The sequence below is a fragment of the Apiospora phragmitis genome, assembly GCF_038363925.1.
Source record: "Apiospora phragmitis strain CBS 135458 chromosome Unknown utg000007l:1.0-2108841.0:1.0-2111359.0, whole genome shotgun sequence".
Lineage (NCBI taxonomy): Eukaryota > Fungi > Ascomycota > Sordariomycetes > Amphisphaeriales > Apiosporaceae > Apiospora > Apiospora phragmitis.
The window spans coordinates 117,369-135,763 of NW_027117405.1; the positions used below are offsets into that span (position 1 = coordinate 117,369).

At 55.8% G+C, this 18,395-nt stretch overlaps 9 protein-coding genes across 9 annotated transcripts; 4 read left to right on the top strand and 5 right to left on the bottom strand.

Annotated features, from left to right (window-relative positions):
• Positions 1 to 2,361: 2,361 nt before the first annotated feature.
• Positions 2,362 to 3,378, top strand: PG994_007007 (uncharacterized protein; the record flags this gene model as incomplete). The annotated part of the gene is made up of 1 exon (XM_066858416.1): positions 2,362 to 3,378. One exon carries the CDS (start codon positions 2,362 to 2,364, stop codon positions 3,376 to 3,378), a length of 1,017 nt encoding a protein of 338 aa, XP_066715358.1.
• Positions 3,379 to 3,862: 484 nt separating this feature from the next.
• Positions 3,863 to 5,010, bottom strand: PG994_007008 (uncharacterized protein; the record flags this gene model as incomplete). Its single annotated transcript, XM_066858417.1, has 2 exons — positions 3,863 to 4,835; positions 4,901 to 5,010. 2 exons carry the CDS (start codon positions 5,008 to 5,010, stop codon positions 3,863 to 3,865), a joined length of 1,083 nt encoding a protein of 360 aa, XP_066715359.1.
• Positions 5,011 to 6,024: 1,014 nt separating this feature from the next.
• Positions 6,025 to 7,068, top strand: PG994_007009 (uncharacterized protein; the record flags this gene model as incomplete). Its single annotated transcript, XM_066858418.1, has 1 exon — positions 6,025 to 7,068. One exon carries the CDS (start codon positions 6,025 to 6,027, stop codon positions 7,066 to 7,068), a length of 1,044 nt encoding a protein of 347 aa, XP_066715360.1.
• A 928-nt stretch (positions 7,069 to 7,996) lies between these two features.
• On the bottom strand, positions 7,997 to 9,256 carry PG994_007010 (uncharacterized protein; the record flags this gene model as incomplete). Its single annotated transcript, XM_066858419.1, has 1 exon — positions 7,997 to 9,256. One exon carries the CDS (start codon positions 9,254 to 9,256, stop codon positions 7,997 to 7,999), a length of 1,260 nt encoding a protein of 419 aa, XP_066715361.1.
• A 193-nt stretch (positions 9,257 to 9,449) lies between these two features.
• On the bottom strand, positions 9,450 to 10,019 carry PG994_007011 (transposable element tc3 transposase; the record flags this gene model as incomplete). Its single annotated transcript, XM_066858420.1, has 1 exon — positions 9,450 to 10,019. The coding sequence occupies one exon, from the start codon at positions 10,017 to 10,019 to the stop codon at positions 9,450 to 9,452; it is 570 nt and encodes a 189-aa protein (XP_066715362.1).
• A 952-nt stretch (positions 10,020 to 10,971) lies between these two features.
• PG994_007012 (uncharacterized protein) lies at positions 10,972 to 11,952 on the bottom strand (the record flags this gene model as incomplete). The annotated part of the gene is made up of 2 exons (XM_066858421.1): positions 10,972 to 11,341; positions 11,462 to 11,952. The coding sequence occupies 2 exons, from the start codon at positions 11,950 to 11,952 to the stop codon at positions 10,972 to 10,974; spliced, it is 861 nt and encodes a 286-aa protein (XP_066715363.1).
• Positions 11,953 to 12,540: 588 nt separating this feature from the next.
• PG994_007013 (beta-lactamase-like protein) lies at positions 12,541 to 13,599 on the top strand (the record flags this gene model as incomplete). The annotated part of the gene is made up of 1 exon (XM_066858422.1): positions 12,541 to 13,599. One exon carries the CDS (start codon positions 12,541 to 12,543, stop codon positions 13,597 to 13,599), a length of 1,059 nt encoding a protein of 352 aa, XP_066715364.1.
• A 211-nt stretch (positions 13,600 to 13,810) lies between these two features.
• On the bottom strand, positions 13,811 to 14,962 carry PG994_007014 (uncharacterized protein; the record flags this gene model as incomplete). The annotated part of the gene is made up of 4 exons (XM_066858423.1): positions 13,811 to 14,194; positions 14,221 to 14,657; positions 14,721 to 14,856; positions 14,930 to 14,962. 4 exons carry the CDS (start codon positions 14,960 to 14,962, stop codon positions 13,811 to 13,813), a joined length of 990 nt encoding a protein of 329 aa, XP_066715365.1.
• Positions 14,963 to 16,458: 1,496 nt separating this feature from the next.
• PG994_007015 (Deubiquitination-protection protein dph1) lies at positions 16,459 to 17,976 on the top strand (the record flags this gene model as incomplete). Its single annotated transcript, XM_066858424.1, has 2 exons — positions 16,459 to 16,893; positions 16,969 to 17,976. The coding sequence occupies 2 exons, from the start codon at positions 16,459 to 16,461 to the stop codon at positions 17,974 to 17,976; spliced, it is 1,443 nt and encodes a 480-aa protein (XP_066715366.1).
• Between the last annotated feature and the right edge of the window lie 419 nt (positions 17,977 to 18,395).

The window sequence follows — 18,395 nt, forward strand, 5'->3', positions numbered from 1 at the left end:
CGATGCTCGTTCATATTACGAGACAGGCATGGCCTTGATAGCTTTCACACTAAATATAATAGGAGGCTTCCTCCCTTTTTGTCCACCCGGTGATAAGAGATGCTTTATCTTCCAATGCCACAGTACGGTGCGAACTGGCAGAACTGCTCTTGCATCATAGCTCTCTTCGGAACAGCTACCTAGTAGTCGCATGATTAGTTCGAAAGTCCTACAGTCTATCCTGTCTTTCGCTTCTCCTGACCGATTTGTACTTTGCTCAAGTCTGCTGGGGGCGAGGAAATTCTTGCTTACAACTATCATCCATATTCCGTATCGATTGCCCCTACCGACTCTTTCCGAACCGTTGTCGAGCTGTTGCAATCATCACATCTACAGATGGCCCAAGATCCGATAAATCAAGGACCGTCCACCTGCGGTGTCTTAGGACATAAGGCCAAGTTAGGAAAGACGTATGGCGAGTAGTGGGGGTGGTGTGTGTTACATGCTGATAGCCAATCTCCCTTGCATATGCCGGAACCAACGACATACACCGTATGCACAATGACAAGGATCGAAATGATCTCATTGGCCAGGATTGATACCGAGTTACATAGCGTTTAGTATCTACTAGCCTGAAAAGAGGTAAGGGATCAAGTCCAATGTGCTGCCTGACGCCTACTTAATAGGAGTGCTTCGGCGGATGAGAAGAGTCAAAAGCTCGTACTCGCACACACACAATCCATCGCAACCACCAATACGACATCATGCCAAGTAACCCCGCCAAGCCAATCCGTGTCTGGATTACTCGTGAGTGCTATCCAAGGCCTTAGGGATAAGACGCTGCAATAAGCGCATCTTACTAACTGACCGACTAACAGCACCTGGTACTAACCTTTGGAAAGTCAGTGGCGCCCTCCGTCGACTCTAGATGATTATTGCTATACTAATGCCAATGTATGTTAGGCTTGCCTATGCATACGAGACTCAATCCTAGTTGCTTTTTATGGTATGCATCTTACCGCGAGGAGATAGGGGCGTCTCCAGTTTAACTGCTCAAGTACTTATAAACAAGGACGTTGCATTAGCTTTCCTGTTGCCCGTTTATTCTGTTTTGCATTACTGGTTATCCTAATGGGTACGTACTTACTATCCCGCTCTCAGCTATCCCGTTCTTAGCTATCACCCTATCCTGTTCCTAATTATCCCGTTGCACTTGCTATTAATATTCCTTGACCGGAGAGACTGCGTACTCCAGCTACATATCAACTATTGCCGAAACGAAAATATTCAGAAGCAGCAGGATGGCCATAGGCGTAACTCGTTCGCTGCTTCTTCGGGGTACCAGCGCTCACGGAATGGCCCTTCTGCAAACTAAGTTGCAAACTAAGTTGCACACGTAGCTAGCTGTACGCACATGTATCACCATGCTCCAAGTCTCCACCCCTAGTTAAGTGACTATACAGCCCGACTTGCTGGGTTCCAGTGCCGCGTTAGAAATTCTACTGCTTCAGCGCCTTGTCCATGCTTTTGAAGGCATTCGCGGGGGTGTCATGGTGTGTGCGGCCTCCTGTTCCAGGAGCCCCACTCCGTGGCAATTTCGGTGGATTTGGTTGTGACGGAATTGGCCACGGGATGAAAAGTGTAAGGGGATGTGGATGCTGGTGATGAGAGCCATGTCGGTAGCCTTGGCCATAGCCGCCCTAAGGTGCTGCAGGTGGCGCCGAGTAATAGTTATTGGTGACATGATGGATGGGAGCCGATGTGTGCACAGTTGCTCCAGACCACATAGAAGGGTTGGCAACGGAAGCAGAGTTGGCATGAGGAGGGTAGAGAAGCTGGCCGAAATTCTGCCTCGTTAGTAGCAATGGGAAGTCTTTCAAAATAAGGTTCGATGTTACAGGTCATTCCTGATGCAACGGGGCCTCGTGGCTTCTCATGAGCAGGATCTATCGAACACGTTGTTGAGGCATACACGTTTCGGACTCCTTTCATCTAGCCTGCTGATCAGGAAATTCCAAGATGTGATGTTATGTGACGCAATGCCAACGCAGGCTGTTCTTTCATCGGCCAGATGGTCCTGTTAAAATCTTCGGTTTTCCAGAGCGAAGGGTCTGGACTACTAAAAAGGATCAAACACCATGGCTTTGTCCGGCCTGCGTTAACAAAGGCGGACGTTGTTCGCTTTCAGGACACTACCTGGGTATATATCGTAGGCCATTCACTCCCTCCTGGACCTTTGGTCGTTTTTCACTGTTTCTATTTCTATAAATAGACAATACACATTGTTCGCCAAAACGGGCACACCACCCCCAGCAACTGAAAACATCACTTACGCTTAAGATACTGATCATGGACTTAGTGACTGCGTTACAGAGGCACAGCATGAGGCCGAGTGGGGCGGAGGGACCATTGAAGAGAGTGGATAGTAACGTATCGCGGATCTCTGGCCTATCGTCACTTTCTGGGTCGGTCTGCTCCAACGGATCGGCATGCAGCTTTAGCGGCTCGATTCACACAAAAGCGTCTACGTCCAGCCACGAAGCCAGTCGACAGGGCACGATCATCGAGCCGGATCAAGATCACCCGTATACTACTCCTCGTAAGAACCGCCCCAAGATCATTGTCGAGATTTCTGAGGAGGAATCCGATGTCGAGGAGAAGGAGAAGGATAAATACTTAGCAGTAGTGGATGATGATATTGGTAGTAGTAGTGAGGGCCCAACTGCTAACCACCACCACCTCGGCTTGCCAGCGCACGTGGACATCGACGGCGTCCCGACGACGTACTCGGAGGACAAGGGCTCGGCCTTCACCGAGGACTACGTCATGCAGGTGGAGCAGGAGATCTACGAGGCGCGCGAGAACGTCCGGAAGGCGAACAAGAACCTGCAGCGCTTCCGCGCCCTGCACGGCCGGGCGCTGCTGTCCAAGTACTGGGACAAGGCGCCCTCTTGCACCCCCGACGGCTTAGTAGTGGGGGTTTACTACGATCGCGAGGTGGACGCAACCGCTACCTCGGCGCAGGAACAACAACAACAACAGACTTCTACGTCCCTGGCACGCGCGACGCAGCGCCATTGGGAGCTCATGGCCGAGGTCGAAGCCAAGATGGAAAAGTGGCAGCGCGACGTCGACGAGTGGGAAGAGACGCTGGTGCAGCTCAACGCCGAGATCCTGAGCTTCCAGCTCAATGCCAACGTAGTCCTCTGCGAGAAGACCGAAGATTGCGGGTGCGGTTGTCTAGGCGAGGGAGCATCTAGTACTGGTGGTGGTCATGATCAAAGCAAGACTACGCGACATGATTACGAAAAAGAGGGCGGTAGTGGTAGCAGCAGGGGCACTAGCAGTAGAAGCCGCAGTAGTAGCAGCAGCAGTCACTCAGCGAGATATGTATGGTGAATTTGAACCAGCAGGTAAAAGTCTATGGTTTTTCTTTCTTTCGGTAATGAGTTTGTGTGGTTCTCAACTGTTCCTCCCTTGCCACCCACCATTGTAATGACCTTTCCATCAACCCAACCCCAGCTGCCCCATCGACACCTCGTCGCCTACACCAGACGTTCATCCGCGATAAGCCCGTCGTCCCCCAACAAACGACATCGTCGACGATCTGCCTGGTTAGCTCAATCGGTAGAGCGTGAGACTCTTAGTATACGCGTTCCCGGACTCCCCGGACTCCCCGGCGTTTGCTTGCTCTGAGGTTATCTCAAGGCTGCGGGTTCGACCCCCGCATCGGGCTCAATTCCTGATGCATCTCAGTCACTGAGATATAGAATCGTTCTTTTTTTTTCTTGTGCTTCTTTTTTGCCTGTCCCCAGGGTACGATAAAAACAAGTCTATATATGTATTTGATTAAACCAATTAAAGTTAACTTTCGAAATCAAACTCATTGCTCGAATCGGAGTTGCGACATGTGATCTCTGGCTATCTTCAAGAGCGTGAGCCTCGACTCCGACTCTTCCACCAGGACGTCGCACCGCAGGCCCAGCAGACGCGCCTTGCTCGTCTTCACGTGCTGGGTGGCGAGAACCGTCTTCCGCCTAAGCTGCTGCGCGCGCGCGACGAGCGCGGTGGCGATGTGAACAATAAGTAGGGCCTGCATCGACGTGGCCGAGTGGGCCGAGACGACGACGTTGCCTACCGTCAGCGTCGGGACGTCAAAGTCGGATTCCTCGAGCACCGGGGTCCTCGCGCTGATGAGGCTGCACATCTTGAGACGCAACAGCAGTGTCCCAAGGAGGTCGTTGAGTCGTGAATGGCAGCGATGCAAGTGGTCAAACAAGAAATCATCCATATCCTCCATTTCCATGCCGTCATCCTTGTCGAGGGCCAAGGCGTCGGCGAATTGTGCGGGCAGGGGCTCGCGGTGGATGCAGCCCGGGTCTTGGCAGTCTACCCTGTGTCGTTCCCTGAATATCTGGCTCGTCGCCTCTGGGTAGATGTCGATCAGCTGTTGGGTAGCGGCGAAGAGCTGCTCCAGGATCTTCTGCTGGTTGTGCGCTTTCCCCCACTTGGCGGCAATCTCACGTATGAACTCGTCATTAGGTACGTGTCTGAGCTCTTCTGTCGATGCACTCGAGTAAACTTGGTCGAATTCGGTGGCCAACTTCGAAAGGCGACGCACAATCGAGCTTCTCGGGTCTTCCGGCGACTCCGTCGGCTCCGTCGGCTCGCTGGAGCTGGCGGACGAATCAGGATCGTGTGGAAGCTCCGGCGTCAACTCCGGCAGTGGTTCCCATGCAGAAGAATCCAGAGTCATGGATGGCCAGTCAAACTGCAAATCGAGATCCTGAAGCGGGACGGGTACCCGTGGATCGTCTTGATGAGCAGTGACCCTGCCAGGTGGATTGAAGGCGCATCTTTGGGTTTGAGTTAGCAGTATGCCCAGAACCGGAAACTCCTGGTCGGGTTATGAAATACGCACGTTGCACCCGCTTTCATGCATCGTGAACGGGTGTTGGTCCCGTACTGTTTCTGGCATTTGAGCTTCTGCGCATGGCAGCGATCGCACGAGGTCCGCGGCGCCCGGGGCATTTATTTCAACAGCTAATGTGTGTGCAGCCAACGGGGGACAAGTATGTGTGATGGAAGTCGATACCCGTCAGGAAGGCAACAAAGTGCGAGCCGACGTTTGGATGGGATCGGCATCATGTCAGCTTCCCCGGACCCTGGAGTAGGGGCGGAGACATCTCCGTCTTCGTGATTCGAAGGAAGGCTGTGTGGCAGGGATTTGTCAAGAGGGACGGCATATTATTAGCAATAGAAGGCACATTACTCCGTAGCGTCCGACCTTGTACTGGCCACGCTCCCCCTACTGCTTGTTTTTTCAGGGCTATCGAGTGACAGCTGCCTTCTTCTTTCTTCTTTGCTTTTGTGATCGTTCATTACATCCCAATTGGGCTGCGATAGGACACGCGAGCTGTGTATGATCGAGTCGCTTAGGATAGATCCAGCATGTAGATTAATAGGTTCCATTTGACCCGCCATTCCAGCTCGTCGACTACATTTCCTCTGCGGCCCAACCCACGTTGGTGGGTGGCCCAACAAGCAAGCAGTCACATCGACAACGGGCTGAACAGAGAGGGATCGGCTGATGGACGCCACATCATTATTCCCGTCCAATGCAGGATTGCCAGAGCAAACACCATGCTGGTCTCCTCGTCAGAGATAAGGACATTCATTCCGCCCATCCAGCCATTCTCGCTCGCCCTGACGTCGACACGGGGGTCACCTCCCCCCACCCCTGCCGTCGGCTAATCCTACCTACATTACGATGTGGCATGGTTGCAAAGGTAGTATTGATATGCGTGGCGTACATGTAGCCGCTTCCCCAACGTGTCTCACCCAGATTCCTTTTTGTTTCCTTATCATCCTGACAGACGCAGCAGGCTGAATGCGCATCTGCACACTCTCTTTCGTCCTTCTCGTGCTGTTTCTCGGCCAAACCCAACACGCCGAAAAAAACTGAAAAGGCGACCAGCCGACCGCAGCGTTTCCTAAATGATGGTCAGACAGGTGTGATGTGAAGCTTGAAGTTCAGCCCTACCTATGGAGCTCGACACTGTTGGCGGCCTCGTCACGGCACTGGTGTCTACCTACGATGCCGGTTTCGAGTGCTACACGATATGGCAGCGGAAGAAGTGGCAGGCGAACCACTACCAAGGCCACGCCCGGGGTCGGGTTTCCGACGGTGGTAGCTGTGGATTGAGCACATCGCTCATGACATCCGGGTCCCGCGTGCGCCAGGTCTATGACAGTGGTGTCGACGTCCTCGGCGATGCGTTTTTCACCGGCGACAGTAAGAAAGAAATAACCCACCCTCATCTCTTTCTTAATATTAGCCTGCCCGGCTACTTAGCTAACTGTCACATGAAAACAGAGCAATGTCGCGGAGCCCTTCAAGCCAGCCTCGAACTGCTGCAAGCGCACGTCGAGGCGCTGCACAGCGCTACTACTCGGCGCGACAATGCCCCGTTGGGGCTCTTCGAGATGATTCGGGCATCGGAGACGGTGCGCATAGCCTGTTTGCGTGCTCTCGCCGAGCAGTACCAGCGCGCGGCGGTGGGTCGCCTTGTCCCGCGCGAGCTGCCCATCCGGCCACCGCCCTCGCGGCGGCCGAGTAGTGCTGTGTCCGCTTCGGTCGAGGCAGAGACAGGGAGGGACTTGAGCCCAGAGCTGTCTGTATACGGCCGCGGTGCTGAAGGGAGCATTGGCCGTGGTACTGGAAGAGGTGGTGGAGGACGGCAAGGGGAAGAAGATGAGGAAGATGAAGGATCTGATGGCGGTGAAGGCAATGGAGAGGATGACTGTGTGAATAGCAGAGCACCTCGTCAGATTGCCAGATCGAGCAAGTCTCCCTTCCAGTCGGAGCCACCGTCTCCGCCGCCGACTCCCAAGAAGATGATTCCTGACGACTTGCAGTCGACTTGCACATCTGAGTTCGGGCCCCGGCCTCGGGCGAGCGTCTTCTGTCCCGAGGCCGTGAAGTACCAAGTCGACCTGCAGAAGAGCATGCCTTCTGCATCTTCGGCGTCGACCCGTCATCGGAATAAGAATGCTTGCTGCAAACGATGCGGCTATAGAGAGCTCTGAACAATCCGGCCTTTAGCTTTCTCCAGGCTGATTCAGAGTAGATAGAGCTCAGGTACAATGGCCCTGCGCATCTTCTTTTCTATCGAAATAGGAACTTAATCAGTACCGCTATGCATTGCCTGGCGTACATACGGTTTCCCATTGCCACCCAATTAACATCGCAGAGCTCGTGTAGTGCAGGATCGTGGCCATGAAAAACGATAGATGCAGTCTGATCCTTTCTTAATAGGGGTGGAACCCTGCTATGCCCCGTCTTTCTACGGAGTATCCACGATTTAAATAATATATACCATAAAGGTGCCCCCTCAACCCCCCCCCCCCTCCCAACGGGGTTGCACCAAGGTAGCAGAATTCTATAGGACCCGAATGGCTGAAAGCAAGATGTGCGGCTTACATCGCCGAGGTACCCGTTCGAAAACAGAAAAAGAGCCTCGTTCGGCAGGGCTACCGAATCCATGCTTTGAGTGATTTTGGTTTTATGTCAGACTTGAGAACTAAAAATGAAAGTCGAACGAGATTGACGTTATGCCGACCTGACGATGGCTGTGATGGCCGAGATGAATCCCCATCCATCCAGGCAGCCGAATTATGAGTTCCTCCGAATCTGGTTATAAGAAGGGAGAAACGTGTGCTTTCAAGTATGCTCACCACCACAAAGAAAGCCAACCAGTCAACAGCCACCTACAGAAACCTCCTTACACAGTCCCATCATCAAGACACTTATCAGTCTCTCCCTACTCTACTACCTAAAGATTTCCTGGACAGGTACTATAGGACGGTTTCTTTTCGTTACCATGTATATAGCCTGGCGGTAACTTTGCTAGCCCGGGGGTTCTTTAAGTTTGCCCTCTGGGTTTTTCTTCTTTGTTTGTGGTCTTACGAATGAATGTTTATCCATCTTGTGATACGCGTTGGCAACAACTGAAAATCAACGATAAAGCCGCCGCACCAATCCCACCATCCCCGCCAACGGCAAAATCCTCTTTGGATTCCACCTCCACAGAATGACCCAGCCCCCCAGAAGCGAAGTGATCCCCGTGAAGAGGATGATGGGCCCGTACGCGGTCCCGTACCCAAACCGAGGGCTGCTGCTGCCAGCAGCGATGATCGTCGTCCCCGCATTGAGCAGTCCCACACCCGCGAACCCCCCACTGGCGTAGCCGATCCCCCGCACGCCGTTGAGCAGGCCGTAGAGCATGCCCGGATCGACGGCCTCGTTGCGCTTGGCGGACTCGCGCTCCAGCTGCTTCAGCATTCCGCCCCAGGTGGCGCTGTAGCCGCCCGAGAAGAAGCCGAACGTCACCGAGAAGACTATGAGGAGGCCGATACCGCCCTTTTGGCTGGTCAGGCCCCAGAAGAGGAAGGTCGCGACGGCGCAGGCGAGGGGCGGGATCGCCGAAACGGTCTGGGCCGAGAGGGTGATGCGATTGTTGTCGCCACTCAGCCACCCGAAGAAGGAGGAGGCGATGATGCCGGGCGCGTTGAAGAGAGCCAGCATCAGGGTGCCCGAGGTCTGGGACGACAAAATGATGTCGCGGGCGTACGTGCTCAGATATGTCTGCGGGATACCGTAGCCCGAGCTTTGAAAGATGATGGCGATGCTGTAAAAGTAGATGGACCGGTGCCGCAGGAAGTTCCACGGGATCTTGCGCGCTCGCGTTTCGTGCACGGCGAGTTTGGAAGGGTGGGTTGGGATCATGCAGATGGCGAGGATACTCGTTCCCCCGACAATGGCAGTCCACGCCCTCAGTGCCGTCCGAAAACCATAGGTATCAATCAGCGCCCGCAGCATAAACGGGCAGCTCGTCCCGACAATGTTCTTGCAGGATAGGACGATTCCGTATGCCAACGCACGGTTGCTGGTACTGTACCACTCACCCAGAGAGAGCGTGATAGGACTGTAGATGAGAGCGCAGCCAAACGCAGACGCGATACCTTGGGTCGCGACCAGGTGTCCGATGGTGGTGCTGTACGAGGACAGGAAGAAGCTGATACACGCGATGACTGTACCGCCCAGAGCGGCTAGTTGGCGCTGATGAGCCCACCGCCTGGTGAACAGCGCGAAGAGAAACGGCATCGACAAGTACATGACACCATTGGCGGTCGTGCCGATGAAGCCGGTACTGTTCCGGTCACCCTCCAAAGCCCAGTTGTCAAAGTAGTACTGTTGGAAGACACCATAGCTCATAGCAAAACCTTCAACCGTGGCGGACGTTTAAGTCAGTAGAGGTTGCGTGGTCAAGATACGCGGCGAAAACCTACCCCATATCGGCAATTGGATGATCCCGGAGCCTATGAGGACGCTGAGCCGTGTCCTTTTCGATTCCGCCTGTCTCGAGTCTGAATGCTCCGCATCGACGTCGCCGGAGACATCTCGCTCACTACTCGCAGATGCTGGCAACGCCGAGAGCACGACTTGCTCTGTTTCCCGCATCATCATCATCATGTTCACTCACTCTCCGGCTCAGGATTTGCTCCTCCTCCCTCGTGCCCAAGCTACGCGCCGACGTCGCCGACGACGACGATGCACTACTCCCCGACAGCCGCACCCGCTGCTGCTGGCCTCCTACTTTCCCCGGCAGCTCCGGCCTAGTCTTGCCGTTGTACCGACAAAAGCCGCGACGGCGCAGGGTGGAGCGGATGGCGTACTCGCCGAACGAATGACCAAAGAGCACGTGCGAGAGCTCGAGGTAGGACATGGCCTGCTGCTCCTTGTTGGCGGTGACGTAGGCGACCAGCTCGTCCTCCTGGGCCTTGGTCAGCTTGGGCGGGCGGCCCGTGCCGCGGCTGACGAGCTTGGTCGCCAGGGCGCGCTTGATCTGGCTCTCGGTGAAGCCCGTGATGGCCTCGATCTCCTTGCGCGTCCGCAGGGCGTCGCGGTACAGGATGTTGATGCGGTCGTGGTCCTTCTGGGTGAGGGCCTTGGTGTGGATGCCTTTGGGGCGAGTCATGTTTGTAAGTGGTGTACTAGTAGATAAAATGCAAGTAGGTTAACCATACAATATGAGTGAGTGGCTTACTGGTAAAAGAAGATCAGGTTGTCGGGGCCAGCCAAAGGGGAGGGCGAAGGGGGGAGGGGTGGGGGGGGGGGAAAGGGCAAATAAGCTTAATAGCAGCTTCCGCTTCGCCCACCCCGGCAGAAGCCGACTTAATAAAAACCGAATACGACAAGGTTACGACAGCGGGGCGGGAGGTGCTCAGACCCTTGCCTGCCAGAGCTTCGGTGTAAGTAAGTACCTGAAGGTTGGTCTTTCTTTTCAGCCTGCAGGAAAAGAAACAAAGCAAAGCGGCAAGTAAGTTCGAATGTCACTATACTAGATGAGTATCATCTAAGTGTGGTATGGGCAATTGCATGTGAAGCCGAAGTTGAGTTGATCTTATCTTGGGCACAATGACCATAAAAAGCAATCATGGCGATTTACCCCGCTGGAGATGACAAGCTGCAGGGCGCTACAGGGCGCATACTCCTTGGAGGAAGTTATGGCCCAAAGCAGAAATGAAAACCTGCGTTCGGTAAGTGAGTTTGACGGTGCATCTTCATTTCTCATAAGCCAACCAATGTCACGGGATATTCAATACCAGGTAGGTACACTGGAATAACCGATACTACACTGGGGCTGTTCACATCTTAACCTAGCCGCGGTGATTACCATCAATACCTTCATCGCCTTTAGCATCAGTACCTGACTGGCAATGGTTGGGAAGTATGGTCTACGTGAGGATAGATGTACAGTCAATTGCCTTGCATTAGCGATGCAGGCCTTGGCTATGCTGTTGGAAAGAGGCATCAATTGATTGGAACTATGTCTGAGGAAGAGAAAGATGGAGGGGCACGGAAAATGTCTAGTAAGGTAAACACGTAACGACGCTTGTAGACACCCGAATAGTTTATTCACTACAGTATCACAAAGACATCATCTCCTGCATATCCTCCACGGGCCCCATGGAAGCATCCCACAGCGTCGGCCGGCCGTGCATGACCTTTTGCCAAATGGGGCCGTTCGCCAGCACGGCGGCCCATTGCTGCAGCTCTGAAGGCACGAGCTCGGCGTTGCCGGCGTCGACGCAGCGCAGCACGAGCGGCAGCAGATGGCTGTCGAGCGCGGTGGGGCCTACCTCGCGGCCGAAGGTCCATTCCCCGGGTGACGCTTTGTTGTCGTAGGCGCCGCTTCGCTTGCGGTGCTCGGTGATCTCGACGAAGATGGCCTTGAGGTCGGCGCAGGCCTTGGCTACGACGACGGGCTGGAAAGCGATTGCGTTGTTCTCGTTGTGGCTACGAGTAGGTAGGTTTGTTAATTGAAAAGGAACCAATAAACACGAGGCGAATTGGCAAAAGTAGAGAACGAAGCAGTGCAAGCCGACAACCATCTATTCATGGGGCGTAGAGACATACAACTTGAGCTTGCCTTCCAGGGCCTTGCGATACTCCAGGCTGAGATCCGTCCTCTTGAGAATTTCCTCGACAGGCGACGGGTTGCGCTGCGTCATCTCGGGGGTGGGGTTCTTATTGGTGAAGGACAGCCCGGGGATGGCGTGGATCCTCGCCAGCAAGTCCCGGATGACGGCGGCGTGCGCGGCCGGCAGCATGGCGGGGTAGTGCGTCTCGGCCAGGTGGAGCGTGATGGAGATGCTGTCCGTTAGGGGCCGCGCGAGGTTCCCGCCCGTCATGGCGGGGACCTGGCCCTTGGGGTTGACGCGGACGAGGTAGTCCTCGGCCAGGTTCTCGTCCTTTTTGTGGTGGATGAAGTGAAGGGTGATCTGTTTTGGTGGTTGCGCGTTCGCCGTGGAGGGGCCGAGCTGGACGGTGTGGCGGGCCATCATGGAATAGAGGGAGAAGGGGGCCGAGTAGAGCGTGTACTCGGCATTGCGCAAGTCTTCAGCCATCGTGTTGGGAAGTAGGTGATCAATATGAGGTGTTGCAGTGGATGCCTAAAAGCGCAAAATACGATATGATATTGCCCAGACAAATCCATAGCAAGAAGTCACGGAGAGACGAATTAATACTACCGGCCTTTTTGGGCCTACCTCCTCTGTAATGCAAAGGGCGCGCGCTCTTGCATGCCGTCCTTGCAGTTGCCATTGGAGGCTGGTCAGATAAAGTTGGCCCGAAGAGACGATGAACCCGGCGGTTCCAAAGAAAACATTCTACTGTTTTGGCTGAGAAAACTCCGTCCTGGAGTCGCCAGTTTGGAGATCATGCCGCTTTTCCATTATTTTCAGGAAAACATCACAGCAATGCGTTATGAAGTGCTGAGGTAAATGGGAATAGTATGCCAGATGTGTAAGCAGAAAGCGTGTAAGTGGTATGTTTACCCCGCTAAACCGGGGGGACTGATTGCGGGACGGGAATGTCGACGTTTGAGGGCAATGACGTGATGGATATCGATCAGCATTATCCTGGATTTAACACAGAAAGTGTATGACTTCTTTAACGATATTCCCGCGTCCCCATCAGACCGAATCGTTCAAACCATGTCGGCAGACGTAGGGCCGCCCTACGACCCCAGCCGAACGGGCGCCTGGCTGGTCTGCGCGGCGTGCGGCACCCAGTTCCCGACCGCCGACCGGCAGGCCGTCAAGACGTGCTTCATCTGCGACGACCCGCGCCAGTTCACGCCGCCGACGGGCCAGCGCTTCACCACGCTCGACGACCTGCGCTCCCACCACAGAAACACGTTCACGCCGCTGTTCTCGCGCACGTCGCTGCCGGGTTCGGGCGACGACGACGGCGGCGACGGCTGGGCCTTCACGTCCATCGTGACCGAGCCCAAGGTCGCCATCGGCCAGCGCGCCATCCTGATCCGGACCCCGCGCCACGGCAACGTGCTCTGGGACTGCGTCACGCTGCTGGACGAGTGGACCGTCGACCAGATCCGCGCCCTCGGCGGCCTGGGCGCCATCGTCGTCTCGCACCCGCACTACTACTCGACGCACCTCGATTGGGCGCGCGCCTTCGACTGCCCCGTCTACCTCGCGGCCGAGGACCGGGGGTGGCTGGCGCAGACATCGGCGGAGCAGTACCAGGTTTTTATTCCCGAGGGCGCCGAGGAGTGGGAGCTGCGGCTGAAGCCCAGCAGCTACGACGAGCGCGGGCAGTCGCAGCGGCAGGGGCGGCAGGAGCCGTCGCCGTCGGGCATCACGATCCTCAAGCTCGGCGGGCACTTCCCGGGCTCGCTCGTGTTGTTGTATCGGCGGCGCCTGCTGGTCGCCGACACGCTGCTCACGACGCCCGCGGGGCTCGGCAGCTGGCACGCGGACGCTGTGGGCGAGGCGCGGCACAGGCCGCGCGGGATGAACAGCTACGCCTTCATGTGGAGCATCCCGAACATGATCCCGCTGCCGCCCGACGAGCTGGCGCGGATGTGGAAAATCCTGAAACGACACGAGTTCCGGTCGACGCACGGCGCGTTCCTGAACACGGACATTGTCGAGACCGAGGCCCGTATGAAGCGGCGCGTGCTCGACAGCATGCAGATCCAGATCAGGCACATGGGCTACACAGATCATGCGCTTCTGAAGGAGGATATCTAAGTCTTGGCGTGTGTGAAGCAAACAGTCTGGTCAAATATGTAGATAATAATATTCAGTAAAACTGGGAAAGCCGACATGATATGGGTTATTGTTGTCATTCAACGTGTGAGAAGTCTTATTGATGGGAAGTATACTGAGGACATTGCATGTTTCTAAAGAACTCTAGTTGACAATCGTAGAGGGGAATCCCCATCCATTCCTGCCTTGAAACCTACAGTTTGCTCTGCGCGCCCTGTGGCACTTTCACCACGACCTTGCCCCAGGTTTCCCTGCCGCCCAGCGCCAGCAGCGCATCCGGGATCCGCTCGAGCCCGACGTACTCCTGGTCGGTGAAGGTGGTGCCCCGGAACTTGCCCTGCGCGATCAGCTTCCCGATCCCTTCCCAGACGACGGGCACGCTTTCCTTCTCGTGCACGGCGTACTGGCCCCAATGGATGCCGACGAGGCTGATGTTCTTGAGCAGGACCTTGTTCATGGCCACCTTCTCAATGGCGCCGGCGGCGAAGCCCACAACCAAAATGCGTCCGTTCCACGCGATGCACTTGGTGCTCTTGTCCACCATGCCCACGGGGTCATAAACAATATCGACCCCGCGCTTGCCCCCGGCGTCAGCTTCTTCACCTGGTCGGGCCAGTCCGCGGCGCGGTAGTCGACGACGTGGTCGGCCCCGAAAGCCCTGGCGACCTCGAGCTTGCGCGCGCTGCCGGCCGTCGCGATGACGGTGGCGCCGAAAGCCTTGGCGACCTGGACCGCGGCCAGGCCGACGCCGCCGGCCGCCGCGTGCACGAGCACGATGTCGCCGGCCTTCACGCCCGCGCGCAGCACGAGGGCGCCGTAGCTCGTGGGCGCCGTCACGAAGAGGCCGGCGGCGTCGGCGAAGGACCAGCCGGCCGGCACGGGCAGCAGCTGGACTTCTTTCGCGCAGACTTGCGCGGCGTAGGCGCCCTGGCTCGCGCCGAAGACTTTGCTGCCGACGGGGTACTTGGGCGGGGACTTGCTGTTGGCTGGGGTGGCTAGGACGATGCCGGAGAACTCGGCGCCGGAGACCCAGGGGAATGCTGCAATCGCAGGAGTAAGTAAGCAACTATTAACAGTAAGTAGGTAGGTAAAGGGCAGCATACGCGGTTGATGTTGGTATTTGCCCTGGATCTGTAGGATGTCGAAGAAGTTGGTGGCGGCGGCGTGCACTTCGATCAGGTAGTCGTCAGGGCCTGGCTTCGGGTCGGAGAGCTCGGTGACCTTGAGCTCTTTGGGGCCCTGGATGCGTTGTCAGATAGACAGATAGATGACAGTATGCGGCTGCCGTGGGAGGTAACACGAGACTTCCTACCTTTACATATTGTGCTACTTGAATTCCCTTCATGTTGGTTTTCTGGGTTTATTTGGTTAAGATGAGTAAGAAAGAACAAAACATGCACAACAAAAGTAATGCAATAGAAAAAGGTTGATGCTTACTTACTACTACTTACATTCAGAGATGATGCTGATTCTAAGACAAAGGTGGTTGGATAATACGGGGAAGAGCCGAGGTACCCCAACCCTGACCCCAGAAAGCCAAAGCGTGGGAGCGGTACGTCGGCCGAAACACCACTTGCGTAGCCGTCCCGTTTGCTCTTGGCCAATCCTTGCAGATCCAGGGTCCCTCCTACTAACCAGCACGTTTTGCTACGTGTGTAAGGTTACGGAGTAATCGTACTTGGCTGATCGATAGAGGTGGGCGGGCACCTACCTAATCTGACATGTTACCTAACAGTAGCCATGGATTCAGAAGCACGAAATTCCACAAACAGGTGGTATGTCATTGGGCTGGTCTGGACAGTACATGTAGGAAGGACAGTGACAAGGTATCGGGTTGACCAAGTCAAGAGATTGATGTACGTCTAGGTTAAAGAACGGCTGCAAAAGCTAGTCATAATTGTATCGTTTATTTAAGTGCTTGACTGAGAATCTACGGCTTCAGCTTTTCTATTCGAGTGTTATGCAAGCGTTGGCAGTAGGTATGCACAGCTTTTGTTCATCCATATACCAGGAGCAGATGGAAAGCAATGGATGCCAAGAGAATATGGTATGGACATGCCTGAGGAACAGAGCGGGATAGAGAGCATTGAAGACCTTGGCTTCTAGAGGGAGCTTTACTGGCAGTCATAGAGTTGGAATGGAACGGCTTCGGTTGCTGATAGCTCTCCTGCTATAGATGCTTATTAGGGAAGCAGCCGCTGAATGAGGTTGCACTGTTGGCGGCCATTTTTTATTTCTGTCAGCTTCTTTCTTCTAGGTAATTTGGCGTCGCTGGAAGTGACTGTCGTCATTTTCGCCATCCCCAGTTTTCCAAGCCGCCCCTAAGAGGCAGCCAGCTTTAGCGAGTCCTGGCACTAAGCTGCCTGCAGTTGCAGTGAATGTCCCTCTCCAAAGAGGCCATCATTGATTGAGCTCTATCGCAATTACACTCATTCAACTCATTCTCTCATCGCCCCACCATTCCACTTGACGACACACTTGACGACACACCACCATCACCCGCCTTCGCCAATCCCGATCCCTTCCTCCACTCTCTGCATTATCGTCAACAAAACACGGCATATCATTGGTGTGCTTTCGGCATTTCAGCTCAATAGAATACCTGCTCTACTTTCCCTTTCACTCGGCCCGAGCAGAAGAACCCTCTCTTCTTTTCAGCTTGGTTTCACTTCCCCTCCACCGCGCAAACATCATCCACCTCCAGCCGTACTTGATCAGACGAGTGGCGTGCGCTCCAACAGCAACCTCCCCAATACCAGAACAACAACCAGCCAACCAACTCCAGAAACCTCCTCCTCCTACCAACGCCCCCGCGCCGCTGCTCATCATTGTCGCCTCACCATGGCCGACAACGCAGAGGCTTCTTCGGACGCCCAGGTCACCTTCAAGGTGAAGACGTCGGGCGATCGCAACCACACCATCACCATGCCCGAGACGGCCACGGTTAACGACCTCAAGACCAAGCTCGCCGGCTCTGACTTCGAGGACATCCCGATCGAGCGCCAGCGCCTCATCTACTCGGGCCGCGTCATGAAGAACGAGGAGCCGCTGAGCACCTACAAGATCAAGTCGGGCAACACCGTACATCTGGTCAAGAGCGCCGCCAGCAACCCGGCGCCCGCTCCTCCCGCCTCCTCCTCGACCCCGGCCGCTCCCCAAGTGCCCACCAACATGGCCGCCGGCACTGCCAACAACCCGCTGGCTGGCCTGACGGGCGCCCGTTATGCTGGCCTGACCGGCCTTCCCTCGGCAGATATGTTCGGACCAGACGGTGGTGTAAGCCATCCCATCCATTCTCCCGTTATATATCGCAAAGCTGAAAGCTGACTTACGTTTTGTCTTTTTGTACAGATGGTTGGCTCCATGATGGACGAGGAGCAAATGGCCAACATGCTCAGCAATCCCAACGTCGCCCAGCAGATGAACGAGATGATGAACAACGACCAGTTCCTCGACATGATGATCCAACAGAACCCCATGCTGCGCAACAACCCCAACGCCCGCGAGATCCTGCGATCGCCCATGTTTCGCCATATGATGACGAACCCTGACGCTCTTCGCAGCGCCGCCCGCATGCAGCGCGCACTGCGGGGCCAGGCCGGCGGCCAGAGCGCATTCCCGGCGCCCGGCGTGACGGACAATACTCCCTCCAGCAACGAAGGCAACAACGCCGCAGCCGGTGGCAACAACGCGGCCGGGCAACCCGGTAACCCCTTCGATCCCATGTCGTGGGCCGGTCTGGGAATCCCGGGAGGCCAGGCGCAGGGCGGCAACGCCGACGCTAGCAATCCTTTCGCCGCTCTGCTTGGTGGTGGTGTTAACCCCTTTGCGGGCATGGAAGCTCAGATGGGTCAACAGCCTGCTGCTGCTGGCACGCAACCCCCTGGTGCTACCGGAGGCGCTGGGGACGCGGCAGCTGCTGGAACTCAAGCGCAGCCCGGTGACGCAAGCGCGAGAGCCGCCGCTGGAGCTGCTGCAGGAGGAGCCAACCCGGCCGCCAATCCTTTCGCCGCCCTGTTCGGTGGCATGCCTGGCGCCGGTATGGGTGCAGGCGCGGGCGCGGGCGCGGGCGCGGGCGCAGGTAGTGCTGGGGCTACTAACCCTTACGGTCTCCCTCCCGGCATGCCCCCGATGTCCAACGAGGGCCTGATGCAGATGATGCAGATGCTGGGCATGAACTCGCCCGGCGGCGGTGGCTCCCCAGCGCCCGCCGACAACCGACCGCCCGAGGAGCGCTACGCCGACCAGCTCCGGCAGCTGAACGATATGGGCTTCTACGACTTCGACCGGAACATTGCGGCCCTGCGGCGGAGCGGCGGAAGCGTACAGGGCGCTGTCGAGCATCTTCTCAGCTCATGACGTAATAACGGAGCTTGACACACTTGCCCTACAACAAAACGATTCGATATCATCACGACGATGAAAAGCTGTTGGGGAGCCTAGGAGCGAGCGTTGGATGTAAAGGAAGAGAGGAAGCAAGGGTTTAAGCGACTTTGCGACGCAAGCTTCATGTCTTTTTTTCTGCATCCATCAACTGGCATCAGCGTATGCAGCAAGCAGCAAGTATTCTGGTCCACGAAAGAAGGGTGGGGTTGGAGGTTGGTTTGCCTGACTGCTCCAAAAGCGTGGTTCATGGGCAACCGAGGGCTGTATCAAGGCCAAACTACGAGACGACGACATTGTTCATAATGCGTACTAGTGGTAATAAATATATCACCTTCTGCTAGGGAAAATCTGGTGAAAAATCAGTATCGTGATCGGGTACCTGAAAGGTGGAC